This window comes from Grus americana, chromosome 1, assembly GCF_028858705.1.
Source record: "Grus americana isolate bGruAme1 chromosome 1, bGruAme1.mat, whole genome shotgun sequence".
Lineage (NCBI taxonomy): Eukaryota > Metazoa > Chordata > Aves > Gruiformes > Gruidae > Grus > Grus americana.
In genome coordinates, this window is record NC_072852.1 from 40,546,709 (window position 1) to 40,561,524 (window position 14,816).

General features: G+C 36.3%; 1 protein-coding gene across 14 annotated transcripts in view; it reads left to right on the plus strand.

Annotated features, from left to right (window-relative positions):
- Positions 1 to 14,816, plus strand: part of CNOT2 (CCR4-NOT transcription complex subunit 2) — a 90,561-nt gene that overhangs the window by 43,165 nt on the left and 32,580 nt on the right. For 7 of the 14 annotated variants that reach the window (XM_054841033.1, XM_054841027.1, XM_054840998.1 and 4 more), the window contains 2 exons: positions 10,095 to 10,217; positions 11,482 to 11,529. In XM_054841033.1, coding sequence (XP_054697008.1) covers positions 10,107 to 10,217; positions 11,482 to 11,529 — 159 coding nt within the window. In that variant the 5' untranslated portion in view covers positions 10,095 to 10,106. Of the gene's footprint in view, positions 1 to 3,905; positions 3,947 to 10,094; positions 10,218 to 11,481; positions 11,530 to 14,816 lie in introns of those variants that run through there. The other 7 variants (XM_054841080.1, XM_054841015.1, XM_054841072.1 and 4 more) reach the window with 4 other exon arrangements.

Genomic DNA, 14,816 nt, shown 5'->3' on the forward strand with positions numbered 1-14,816 from the left:
TTATTTCAGTGTAAAATAAGGTTTGTATGTTACTCCAGCAAAGGTTTTCTTTTGTTTTTATAATTTCTTATGGGACTCATCACCATAAAAGGTTTCTAAGATGCTCCTTATTAATGAAACCTTTATATCATTTCTGTAATGCTGGGAGCAATTATCTCTGCTTCACAAGTGGGACCGTAGTGAGAGCAATTGGCTGGCTTGGGCTAGATTAACACCTGATTCATTTCCCATGTTAAGCTCTGTTGGTCCGTGTGTGCATCGCCTGACTTGTCTGTCGTGGGTGGAAAAAGGTGTTGAGTGGCTAGGAGTGATACCAAGTGTCAGAGGTGGCAAAGTGTGTCGTCTTGATGTTGAAGCTGTAACACTTGGTAGAGAAGAAATATTTTAGCATAACAGGTCTCTTGGTTGTGAAGCTGAAGTCCGACCTACTTAATCTTACTTAGTGAACTTGCTGTTCTAATTGTTATTAAAAATACATGTTTCGTGAATATGTGATGACTGTTGAATACCTATGAAGAGTGAAAACCTGTTAATTTTTTTCTTTTTCTCTTTTTTCCCCCGTTAAACTGTTTTGAACTTTTAATCTAAACTCATACTTAATTTCTTTGCTTTTTTTAACGTATTTGTCCTGTCTGGGGATTCTATGATTTAAGATGCTAGAATTTCAAACCTCGTTTACTGTCTGATTATCACTTAACCTGCTTAATTCTCTTTATAGGAGTGCATTTATGTCCCTTGAGGATCTTTTCATTGCTATATACACAGACACGTATCATGGAACATATACTAGTAAAACAACTGTCCTATTCTGGTGCGTTCTGTCAGAGGGGGAGTACAGTAAAGAGAGAGTTGACAGTACCAGTACTCTGACAGCAGACTGGCATTTCCCTGTTGAAATCCCCTGTTTTCTGTTGCTTATACAAATTGCAACAGTGTTTTCATGCTGAAACTTCTTGTTCCCTATATCTGCTTCACCTCTTTGTCTTGGCACCTCTCCTTGAGTTTTCAGCTGAAGTTACTTCAATTCTAACTAAGTTCTACTACTTATTTCATACCAAAATGAGTTTTTAGAGTAGGAAGTGCAAATTTCTTTAACTGTTGGCTTTTTTGTCAAGATTTCCTTTTTTGCCTCCATGAGAAATGCTTAGAATCTGTCACAGTTCTAAGTCTTTGAGAAGAACAATTTGCATGTGCTTAGTATGATTTTATTTTATGGGTTCATTTCCTCAGTCACCTGATCTGGCTTTCAGACTGCACATACATTGTGCATATGGCCAAACACACAGTGTACTGCAGAATTCTGCTGAACACAGAAATTGCATTTTTATCAATGTGCTCTGAGTATTGCAATGTTTAAGAAAGTGCTGAATTCCAACTTCTTTCTCTGGGGACTGCAGGGAATGATAGGATTTTGTTATTTCTGAAGAACTTAGTGCTGTAGCTGATTTCCTAATCTTTTAAAGCTGGGCTTTACCATTGTATATGCCCTATTAAGAAACTCTCTAGAGTGTGTCTGAGTAGATCTAGAATTTCTAATTGGTAAAGTGCCTTTTTATTTATTTTATAAAAAAACCACACCACAAAGCAACAAAAAAAGCAAACCCAGGCCGGAAACTGGAAATACAATTCAAATAGATTAACTTGCTGAAATAGAGGATATCTTATTCTAATTTGCTATGAAAGGGTAATTTCTGAAATACAGCAAAACTTGTTTTGTCTACAGCAAAATACTCAAAAGCACTAATGCAGTCCATATGGCAAACTGCAATGTTGTTCAATTTCAAAATCAATTTTTAGTTAAAACTAAGTAGTTTTCAGCCACTGTATTTCTAAATTACCTAATGGGATGATAAAGGTTATCAAACAAAAGAAAGTAGGAAGTTGTTATTCTGATATCATTCAATGGTGATTTTTCTTACGGTTGAGGTGTAAAATACTGGTCAAGAGAAACTCACAGAATAAACTTTTGAGGAGCCAGGAGAAGTGCCACTGTAGTAATAAGTTTATTATCAGAATATTTGAAGCAAATTTCATTATCTTTCAGAATGGAAATTTGTGTTTTGCTTATTTTTTTACAAACTTGACAGCTGAATTTCTCCTTTCTAACACAGATCCATTTCCATATTAACCAAATAGCAGTTTTCCATAGACAGGTTTACTGTAATAGTTACCAGAAATGCACGTTTGCCTGTCTGTTATTTCATGTGCTTCTTTGCTTGTTTGTTAGGTTTTATTTTGTTTTCCTGTGACAAAATAAGTACTTCAGAAGCTTGTTTGGTTTCTGAACTTAATTTTGGTTAAGTCTAGCTTCTTGGCATAAGTGATTTATTCTTTGATGGTATTCCCAGAAGACAATCAGTAAATAAGTGTGATACACAGGTAATGTGTATTTAGCTGATAATTGTCTTTATGGATCATCAACTGAGAACATACATTAAAAGTTACTTTTTTTTTTTATTTTTTCAAATTGAACTAGTTTCTTTTTTAAAAAAAAAAATTATGGCTGAGCAGTGTCTTAAGTAGGTAACAGGAATATGCCAGTACATCATTTATTTTCAGGATTCTTGCTGTTGTTCACTGTATGCATTCTTAAAATAGCACTGAATTTAAAAGTATGAGCTAACATATTGCCCCCTAAAGCTACTGGCACGATTGTCACTTTTTTCTGAAATGTAATCATCTTTTGTGGTGGAACCTTAGAGTTGAAGGGCATTGCACAGCCAAGCTTGCAGCGTTCTACAATAGTAAGTCAGAAGTGCTATGTTAATTAAATCCAGAACCACCCTCAGTCTTGAATGGACTGTAAATACCACAAATGACTGGAAGCATCAAGAAGAGAGAATGTGGGTAAATATACTCGCATCTTGGATAGGCTGTTGAAGGTGGTATATTTGTTTTGAGATTTTTCTTATTAGAAATAATATTATTTAGTCAATAATATTATCAGACAAGTAATAGTTGTTCCTGATCGACAAAATTCTTAAACCATGTCTTTGACAGATAATCCAGCTGCATGTTTTACAGTCTGTGTGTGGGTGTGCATATGCGTGTAGCTAGTCAGGACTTGTGACTTCATTGCCATGTCTACAAAGGACATGCTCCTGCTTCTCCTCAGGTCACATCACTAAATAAGGTGGAATGCATCTGGCATCTCCTTGGTTTCTCCCCACAGCTGCTCTAGATGGAGTTCCAGTTTGCTCTTCTCATCACTTTTGTAGACCCATAAAAGGCATCCACACAGCTTAGTGCAAAGTCATATCCCCAACCACTGTTGGTTCCTCATGTCTTCCAAATCTTGTGGCTGTGAGTAGTAGGAGTAGAACCTGCGGGAATCTGCCTCAGGATGAGCACGGTGTCAACCATGATGTTATGAAACCAAATGGAGATTCTTGTAATCTCAATTTTCAAGTTTAGCTTCAGTAGTGTCAATGTTGGTTTATTTTTGTTTTGATGTAGGATAGTTTTTCTTATTCCTCCTGTGCTGTTTTATTTCAGGAGTGTTTTAAAATGTTCATTTTGCAATAGTTAATCTTGGTTAAAGGTTTAAAACAGTTAGGATGTAAATCTTGGTCAGGAGAATTTATGTGGCTTTTCTGTGGCTTGTTTGATGTTAGGGACTGCACTTTCCTGACATAGTTTGCATACAGCAGAGATTCACGGTTTTAGTGTAGCTTTTGAAAGCAGTATTACACTTTATAGAACACTTGAAAAATTTTACCTTGTAGATGACTCTTCTTGGGAATATGAGTGGAGGATAGTCTAAAATCATAACTGTATGTTATTTATTTTCTTCGTGCTCAAATTTTTTTTGTCTGTAGTTCCTTCATAGAAGTTGCTATGCATCTGATCTGTCACATTATTTCCTTTTTTTTTTTTTGAAAGGAAAGACCATGCAGCATTTTAAGGAGACCGGTTATATCTTGAACTACTTTGAGATTTGACCTAAGTAAGTCTAAACCAGATAGTTGCTCTACGGCTGTTGTCTTCTACAGTGCTCTGTGTGTGTGGAAAATAACCAATTCATGAACCATATGACACAAGTACTATGTGATTATTCTAAAGGCTATCCAACCTTCAAGTTTTCGGCGGATTCGTGTGTCTCATATTGTGGTGGTCTTCATTTCAGTCTTCCATGTTTCTGAGACTTAAACTTAAGAATACTTATAAGTTAAAAGAATATAAAACCATTTGTTAAAGATGGACAAAACACCTATTTTACTATTATATTCTTACAGTGAGTACAAATCTGTGCAAGTACTAAGCTCATCAAGGAAAAAAACCACTTTTTAACAAAAAAGAAATATAGTGAAATGTTCCATTTTGCATAACTATGAACTACAAAGTTGTTTGAAGGGCTACCGTAGTATAAACATATAGTAATATACTATTAGAGGTTATCAGTCACCTTGGAGAAATGGAGTGACTATGATTGTGAAGGGAAATAAAATGAGAGAACAAAGGATCTCAACTTCTAGTTTTGTTTTGTCTTTCATCCTGAAAATAAAATGTATGTATTTGTACCGGTGTACTTTTCATGGTGTTTTTAATAGCTCTAACTTATCACTAAAGGGCTGGGATTTGAGAAATCTTTTGCATCTAGCAAGCTGGTAGTATATATTCTATTGTATATAATTTCCATTTTGAGCCAAATAGCAATTATCTTTGACACGGAGAAATAGGATCATAAACATTAGCAGTTTTAAATATAAATTGAATTTATGCTATCTTTTACAACTCATGGAATTCCAAATTCTATATTTTGACTTAAATTGCAGGCTGATTTGGTGATTACTAGCATGTGACTTTTGATAGACATTTTTATTTTGAGACACTTCTCATGGAAAGGCTCATTAAGGGTCACCTTTGTACGTATTTTGGATATGCAAGTATGCTGCCTTATATGAAAACATTGATTTATAACAGAAGAAAAAAAATAGAGTAAATTATTAACTTTGCTTAGCAAGCCCTAAACAGCAACATCAGTAGCTTTAGTATATAGATGGGTGGAAGCTCTGTAATATCAGACTGAGATTACAACTCATGATTGCTCTCATGTAATGATAGTGTGCATGTTGACAAATACCATCATCATTGGAGGAGCAGGAAAGGGAAGATACTGCTAAAATTCCTGAAGTGGTTTCTTTTTTTTAACTTGTATTACTGTATATAGTTTTCAGCACTCATAAAGATGATGAGTTTAATCAGTTGTAATGCAACAATCAATTTTTCTGCTCTATGCAAAATTAAAAATACTCATTTTCCAGGGACATTTTATAGTATCCTCTTAGTTTAGAGTTGGCTATGTTAATGTCATGAGTGAGCTCTCCTTGGGCACTACCTATAGTAATATTGCAAAACAGAAACATAATTAGTTCTAATATTTTAATACTATAATTTGCTTCAGGCTGTTAAACTAATTTAATATACAATCATAGCATCACTTTATAAGTGATTATAGAGAAGATCTTTTAGCAGCTTAAGATGACAACATTTTTAATAGTTTTTCCTTACAAATTCTATGTCAATAATGTATTTTCAGTTATTGCTAACAAAAAAGTTTTTGTGTGCTGAAGTACGCTATACTGCAGTGTTTCTTGCAATGAAAAGGGGTTTTCTTGAAATCTGTTTTTTGGGGTTATTTTGGGAGTGGGTTTTTTTTTTTTTAAATAAGTACTGTTGATTGTCTTGTATTCAGCTGAAGGATAAAGGTCAATGAGTGCAGCAAACTGTTTATTACGTGCTTCAAGTTCTTAACATTTGTATGGTGCTTTTAGTTGCCCTGTAGTGGTGGTTGTTAGGGAATGTTCCACACAAGAATTTAAAGATCTTGTCAGGTTTGTGACTGCATTTTGCTTGGTTATCATTAACCTGAAGTTGTGGGTAAATCTGATTTTCAGACATGATGTGCTTGTGCCTTGAAAGAAGCGCTTGTGTTCATCTGATCAGACTTGGGCATGGTTTGTGGCAGCATGGCTGGTTAGTTCTCTGAACTCCATCCTAACATGTAACTCCTTCCCTTTCTTTCTTCTGTTACCACAAGTATTTTCTAATAATATTTGTTAATGAGTCTACCAGTGGGAATTGTAGGTACTTCTGCAATATTATGCTGAAGGATGAATTGACAGAAGTGCACCATTTTTAATGAATGGTTACACTGCCAATGTATCTTGTGCAACAGAGGACTGAGTTCCCACAGTAGAACAGGAAAAGTAGTTACAGGATTAGGAGAGGGATCTGTATGAAAATAGGCTGAGTATCCTTTACTTAATAAAATTGCCATGCAACTGGAGTACCACTTCTGTGAGATTGTGTTGGCGTAAGTGTGTATGCGTATAGGTATATATGTATGAATGAGGGACTTAAATACAAGAGCTGATTTCTGTCTTTCACCTCATCAGTCTAGATCCTGTGAAAGTACAAAACCCCAGGTCACTGTTACTTTCCAAAGGGTTTAAAATGTATTTGTAAGTGCTGCGTGAACTTTGCTGCATTTACTTTTGTAGCTGATGGGACACTGATCTATCAGTCTATGAAAAAGGAGCTGCAGTCTTTGTGTATGAGGTTTCCTGGTGGCTTCTTGTCCTAATAAACAAGCAACAAAGTTCCGTCTGCAGATCTGCCTGTGTTTGGCACAGCCCCAGTTATTCTCACACCTTACAAATAGTAGTGCAACAGTGTATTTTCAATATCTGTGCATATGCTTGTAACATGACTGACTAATGAATATGTTAGTGAATACTGGAATAAGTTAATGTGGATAGGAAGATGCCTACTGCTAACTTGGCAACCAATGACAATGTCGTTGCATAAACCTGCTGTAATACTGTAAAGTAGATAAATTGGCTGCTGGTGTTAGCCTAAGAACAAGCAAGAAGCAAGCAGCCTGGCTATGGCAGCTGCAGCTTCAGTCTCTAATCCCAGTTCCTGCCCTTTCAGTTACTGGTCTTTAGCGGCTGCCTCGTTCTATTGTGCTGTTTAGTTTTGTAACAGGGCTGGATAGCAGCGTGAATTGCAATGCCACATGTCTCTGTTCTGATCTGTGCTGTGGTTTACCCTTAGAACAAGTGGCAGTTCTTTCTAGTGAAGAGAAATCTTGTTAGGGGTGCAGGCAGCTGCCAGAATGCCCTCCAGTGCCTGTACCGACCGCTTCCCTTGGCGGGAGCGTGGACAGCTTGAGCCCTGCACACGACTGCTTCGCTTGGCAGCATTGAATGGCACAGAATCACTCACAGATATGCTGCTGTGAAGAAGCGTCACTCTTTGCAAAAAGTTTTTGAAGGTCTTCGGAGCAGTCGGGTGCAGCGGTGCAGCTGGGTTGCAGGCAGGGCTCCTTTGGCCTTCCCTTCTTCCCCGGCAGCTGCAGCCTGCAATGCACTGCTCTGCTCTCTGCAGTTCAGCAGCACAGTCCTGTTAGATATCGCATAGAAATATGGGTTGCCAATAGAAGTATCAATATTTAATCTATCTAATTATTAACAGTTTTTTTCATTTCTTTTTTTAATATCCATACTCTTGTAAGACTCCCATATTAATATCATTGCACTTCATCAGTCTTCAGGGCATAGCCTTGATTAGTTTTTGGGCCACTGTCTTACATGATTATCAATATAAAAAAATAAACTTTTAGACAATTTAAATTTAGTGGAGAGGGTTTAAACTATCTTTCAGCTTTTCAGCATATAGACTTCATATTTGGACATACTAGCTTTCTTGCAGCAGCTTTAAGCATACATTTTAAGACTGAAAGCTCTGACCTTACTCCACTGACTCAGAAATCTTTACAGTGCATGTGTAGCCAGCCATGTGTAAACCTTTGCGGAAATAAGATCAAAAGCTACAGGGTCAAAGACAGAATTCCCCCCCCCCCCCCCCTTATATAGTTCCTGTCCTGTAGCTCAGGGTTAGGTATTACATTAGTACAGTATGGTATATGCTTTGGTGACTTGCTTTCTATCACAGTTAACTTTTGTTATTCTGATGGTGTACCACAAGAGAAGGTTATGTGGCAAAAAAGCCCTCTTCTCTTATGCCAGGTATTGTTAAAGGAGCACCAAAAAATTCTTCACAACTTTTGAGAAGCTGCCTTTCACCTTCTCAAGAGCAGTAGTTTAAGATGCTCAGGTTCTCCTCATTGCTCAGGATAGCTTCACCAAAGCATTTCACTATCCTTTTTACAGCGGTTAAAGGCAACTGCTCATCTCTCCGCACTTTACTTGGGCAGAGAAAAGGACAAGATAATCCCCTTAGCCTGTTAAATGCTCCATCCCATCTGGTAGGTGATAATTGCATTGTAAGGGGATTAGCACAGTGGGATATGCTTATAGTGTAATGAAAGCTTCACTACAAGTGTGAAAGTCAGCTGAATGCATTGGAGCAGTTTCTCTGAAGAAGGTGTGCAGTACCTTTACATGCCTTCACATGTGTGTAACATTATAAATTTGTTCGGAGACATCAGTGGTCTAAATATCTGAAACCCTCTTGTAGGAGTAGTGGAAAAGGCTTTTGGTTAGTTGAATGTTTTAGGGCAATTCTGTGATTATAGATGTATTAAATGCATCCCAAGTGATGACTTTACTTTTACTCAAAACTCCTATGACTTTGAATTCATGGGGTTAAGTTGTTAGTAGCATAGGAGTATCCATGTTATTAAACACTGCCTAGAAACCTTCATCAGTAAAGGTGAAATTTGAATAAGCCACAATGTGAGGAATATCAGAGTAATTTTGTGTCAGTAGGGATAAGAGGATTTCAAGCTGAAAGTAGCTCTCCTTGCAGCCAACCAGAATAAATGTTTTGAAATTTCAATTTCAAGCATAAGCCTAAGGTAGAGTGAAATGACTCGTTAAAAATTTTTTTTTAATTGTCCTATTTTTTTATATTGTTTTTTAAGTTTAGTGAATGCTGTCAGTAGTGAAGATAGTGAATCTTAGGGCTCAGAGCATTTCATAAGCTAACCGTAACTTAGCTTCCTTACCTTTCAAGATGTCAAAGATCCGTTTGGAGGTATGTTATGCAGGGCAGTAGCTCAGGGTTGATTACGATGCTGTTGGTTGCGGCCTCTCCAGTCTCCCCATATGGTACAAGAAACTGGGTGAGTTGCTCAGTGCTGACCAGAATATGCCATTTTGCTGGTTTGATCATTAACCTGTTTGGTTAAAACGGGGCTTGGTTAGGCCCCACTGCGCTGTGTTAGTGTTTCCTAGCCAGATAGATTAGGAACATAACAGAGGTGTGTGTATTTTTACATAAATAAGAGACTCAGGTGTATAAATATGCACTGCATGCAGTAGATGCTTTAGCGAATTTGTATGACCTTGCTGTGGGATTAAATTTTCTAATGAATTAAGGTTCTGTGACCAGCTGTGTGGCTGCTGTTTCTTCAGTTTCCGGTTCCTGACTTAGCAGCTCTGTCTCTGTGTGTGTGTGTACCTGTGGGAGTAAGGGCAAAATAAAATCTAGTTGTTTTTTATGAGCTGTCTGCAGTAACTTTGCCAGTCTGTGATGAGGTTGTTAAGTGTGGTTAAGCTCGACCTTCTCTTACTTAGTATTGGCTCTGAGTGCACTGGGTCGAGTAGAAAGCTGCTTTTCCTAAGTTGTGGTGATGAGACATGGGAGTAATTTTGCAGATTTTTTTTTTCCTTTTTTTATTAATGTTATTTCTCACAAGGTGGCTGAGCTCTAAAGAACATTCCTTAATTTTCTTCTTTTAGATAGAAAGTGTTTACCTGAGGAGATGAAAATATGAGAAATTTGCTGTTTTGTTGTCTGACATCCTGTAATTTTAAGTAAACCTGAGTGAAAGGTCATAGGACTCAAAAAAACCAACCAAGAAATGAACACTCCTCCAAAAAATGAGGCATGTTGCCTCTCCCTGCCCCAGTCCTTTCTAATATGAGTTTCATATGAAAATTGCACTTGGAAGAACCATTATGTTGGCAATATACAAAAAATATTTTTAAAGAGGAATTTTCAAATGTTGAGAAACAAGTTTTTTTTTTTTTTTAAACAATCCTTACAGATATTTAAAATATATACTATTATAAGTATGTAGCAAACCAAATCTTATATGGTATATGATTGTTTTTCTTATTTAGGTGACAAACAGCATGTTTGGTGCTTCAAGGAAGAAGTTTGTAGAGGGGGTTGATGGTGACTACCATGACGAAAACATGTACTACAGCCAATCATCGATGTTCCCACATCGGTCAGAAAAAGATGTAAGTTGAATAAGCTTATTTTTTCCCCTTTTAATAGCGAGATTGTTTAAAGTACATCAAATATATGTGAGAAAGGGCTTCATTTAGCTTTTAAGTTGTGAAGGACAGTGCTTTCAGCGGCAAGTGCTTTAATTTTAGTGAGTTCATACATGTAAACTTCAGCTATATGCTTGCCAGGGTTTTATTTTTCATCTTTAAGAATTGAATTTGTAACTTAAATTGGATTATTGATTATATGTTGTGTTTGCATGTTGTCTACCGTGGTTTTGTTGTGGTTTTGCATTTTACATCTTCAACCGTTTTTCGCTTCTGAAAATGCCTTGTGCAGCTTGTTTGTCTGCTCAACTATTCTACTTCCCATTTGTAATGACACAAAATTACAAAACCAACTATTCTTAAACATTTTTTCCATTCGTAATGCATTATTGTATGTTAGAACTGCATTGACATTACTGAAGCTCTGCTTATTATTGAAATAAATAAATTAGCCAGTTTTTTGCTTCTATATAGAGTGCCATGTAGAAATAACTGGTAGACTGCAAGCATGACTTCAGGTTCATGTCACCTGAAGGTCAATAATACCATCTCATGATAGGCTTGCATTTAATATGTGTAAGCAACATACATGCTAGATTTTTTTTTAATAAAAATATAAATAAGTTCCTTCAGACTTTCAGAAAGGTGTCTGCCTCCATGATTGTCCAGAAATATAGTTGTTTAATACAAATGTGAGCATAGTCTTGATAGACCTTGACCTGTGTAAACATAAACATTTCCTATAGACTCTTAGTTGAATTTTAATCCAGATTTTCAAAGATAGAAGGAAATAGTTTTAGAGTAGAAGGCTTTTTAAAACAAAACAAAGTGCTTAAATGCAGCTTTCCAATTCAGTTTCATAAATGATTTTGAGAAATTTCAGGTGAGCCAGCAAAGGATTAAAATGTGAAGTGTAAAGAAAATTAAATAGGCCGCTCTTTTTCTCTTTATGTCCGTTACATATATGCATGTGCCACAGATGCGCACAGGCACAATGAAGTGTTTATAATGTTGACCATACTTTTCTTTCTGTGAGCACTGAGAGGTGCAAAACCAGTAGACACTATTTCTCCAAAGTGATTCTTAGATATTAAATCTCCACTTTTAGATTTGATGCACTAAGGGAGACAAATCATTATTGTGTAGTAAGAAAGGTAAAGTTACATGAACGCTGTACTGTATAGTGTACACAGTGAATGAGTGTTTTAGTTGCCTACTCTTTCTGTAGGCAATGTTGCAGAAGTGGATCTTAGAATGGGACTTCAAGAGAATGAAGGTGGGTGTTCCAGCCACCAGGAATGACAAATGAGAAATTGTGAAAGCTTGTGGGAGAAGTGGCCAAAATGGGGCATAGAAGCTGCTGTAGTTGGCAGAAGAGTGATGCTGTTCCTACAGGAAATGGAAGAGTGATTTTTGCAAAAGCTTTTTAAAGTTTTATTTCCAAGTTCTTGTTACAGGATTTTTTTTTCCTTGTAACTTCACTATTGACCATTACAACTTTGAGTTTGTTTGTAAAATCTTAAACTGTTATATGCTATTGTAATTTTTTTAAAAAAAAGTTGATCAACATAATTATATGGTGGGGATATTGACGTCTGTAGACCTTTGATCATTCATGTATAGCTAAATGTGTATTCTGTATTACATGTTCATTTTGATATTGCATTTGGCTTGCAGTAGATGAGAAAGGTTGCAAAGGTGGTTGTATTCTTTTAGTTTTCAACCAATTTTATGGTTTTGAAAACTTTTTCCAATTGAAAATAACCACGTTTTCAAATCGTCTTTCAACTGGAATTCTACTAAAGATGTTGTTCTGTATATGAGAACACAATAAATACATTGACTGTGGTGTTATTTGGATAATACTTAGTATTGACAGACAAAAATAAATTTGCTCAATTTTCTCTAAGCTAATAAAGATTAATGTTCAAAACCTGGATCCAGTTTTATGAACACCTGTGGGGAAAATCTTCCAGCATTATAGATCTTGAAACACTTTGAATCTTTGTCTTCACATTTATATTGAAATGGAGTAGGTAAATGTGGGGGAAAAATAAAGGTAGAGGAAGCTTTGGGGAAAGGAGTAAATCACTTTTATATTCAGGAAATCCAGCTGGTAATAAAAAGACTAAAACATGGCATACACAATCTCTTTGTAAGCATCCTGAAAAATGACAAGCTTTATGCCTTTATCGTAGAATTGTCTAAACAAGGTGCAGTTTTGCTGCAATTTAAATTATTGCTCTTTTTATTCATTTTCCGTTTCTTACATGTCTTTACTGAGGGGAGGTAAAATGAATTTATTGCAGGTTTTAGGTACGAACCTGTAGAAAATGAGTTGAATGTTAGGAGTTTTTTTTCTCTGATATATCTAATATACACACGAATCCTGGGTCCTTCATTTATGCTTCATTTATCCTCTAGAGTTCTTCAACCTGAAATAGAGTGGTTCTGAGGGAAGCCCTGTGTGAATGGCCTCCTTTAATACTGCTTTTCAGGAAGGGCTAAAGCTTGTTTAGTATCTACCCTCCTACTGGACACGAATAGGTGTTTTTCTATGTTTCATCCCGTTGAAGTCTTACTGATTCTAACCTTAAAAGTTGTTGCTTTCCAGGCAACTGTTACTGTGTATGTGTACTCCAAGCAGAGGAGCATACAGAATGGTCAAAACTTCTTAAAATTTAGAGTAAGGACTATTACTGCAAGCATATTATTTTGTATAAAATTCAGAACCTATTTTTCACTTTACTTTCACAGTAGGGTTTCTGTCCTTGTGAAGAAGCATTGTCTTCAGCTGGGGTACAGCGGTGCCTTGCGCACAGTTTGACTGGGTTGGGAGCTTTTCAGCCTTCTACCTTGTTTTAACACCTAAGGTGGAGGTTTTAATTTCTTTCAAATTATATTAAGAAATAGTTCTTCACTCATTAAGTGAAAAAATAATTTAGAACCTGTCTGAAAAAGATATGAAAAAATATTTTATGCCTTTTAATAAACCAATTTTCATAGCATTTACTGATGCGGTATTCTTGTGACTTGTTGCTTTGGCTAATCTGAATTTTAAAAGAATTTCCTTTGCACAAAGGTAAAGTGACCTAAGGCTGCTCAAGTCCTGTCTTAAATTTTGAAGACTTTTTATGAGTGGGAGGAAGTAGCAAGCAGTAAATAGTTTAGGACATGTTATTTTTATTTCAGAGCCTCAGCGTAGCTAAAAACTAAAAGCTTTCTTGTAACTTTACCTGTGTTTTCATGAGGGAATACAGTTCTAGACAGTAAGGATTGATATGGTAATTGAAATGGAAAAGTTGCATTTACTCATGTACACAAGTACTTCCAAAATCATATGGATGCTGTTTGGGTCTATTGTTTTAGGCACAAAATACTGTTTCCTTAGATGAGATTAGATCTTACTCAAGCCGTCTAATGCTTCCTTTTTACTAAATGAGTGGCTTTGCCTTAAGTCATCGCAAACCTTGCTGTGCTAAGGAAGTGGAACACAGTATATCCATAAATGCTCTGCCTATGAATTCTGCTGCGCTTAGGGTCAGCATGTGATAACAAGGTCAGTAATCCTTTGGCAAAGAAATTAGATATTTTATATAACTTGCAGAAAATAAAACAGTTTAAGAAAATATTTTAAGATTTGGCTTGAAACAAATGTGATACTGTAACTTAAATTGACAACAAGATGCACAACGTGCCCACAAAATAATTACAGTGTGGCCAGTTTCACCAACTTGGTTGAGCTGTCTATGCACTCAGCAAAATCCCTGTGAGGACAGGGGTACGTGTATTTTTTTTTATTTGGATAGAGTGACAATGGTAGAAATTGGTAACTTAGAGCCTTCGTATACTTTTGAATCTACAGTCTTCAAATGAGCAAAAAATAGGGCAATGAGCTTTGAGAAAAGGAGGGACCTGTTCAGTCTGAACTTCTTTGATTTCTCATGCATAAGAATGTAAGAAATGCTCTACAAAGTTTGACCAGTCTAGCTCAATCCCCTGAAGATGCCTATGTGAGAATATAAGATCAGGGCAACTTCTGTTGTTCTGAACTGCAGTCATAAATCTGACAGTAGACAGACATGCCTTTTAATGTAGATTTGCCCAAATTATAAGGAAAGTTAAGAGAATTCTTTCAACAAATGCTTTTTCCATTTCTTGGCCTAGTGCTTTGCCATTCATTTTCTCTCCCAGTTGCTCAACAGATGATAAAGTGCTCACAGTAACTTTGTAATAATTCTCTGATTTGTACTTCTAATGGGTTAGTTTGCTGAGCTTATTCTCTTCTCTGAAAAATCTTAATGTTTTAACTAATTCTGGACTTTTTCAGTTGAGACCTGATGTTCTTTTGCAGCTCAGTTCTTTCAAAACATGGCTGCTTCTGAAGTCAAATATATTTTAATAATTGGGGCAAGTAAGATCTAGTCTGCAGATTAGATTTGGCTCATTACAACTATTAATCTAGCTCCCTGGCACTACCTTTCCTGAAGTAGGAGGTCCTCAGATTTGGATAGTGAGCACAGTGAAATGGGTCATTGATTCTGGGACTCTGTTTTCCAGAGG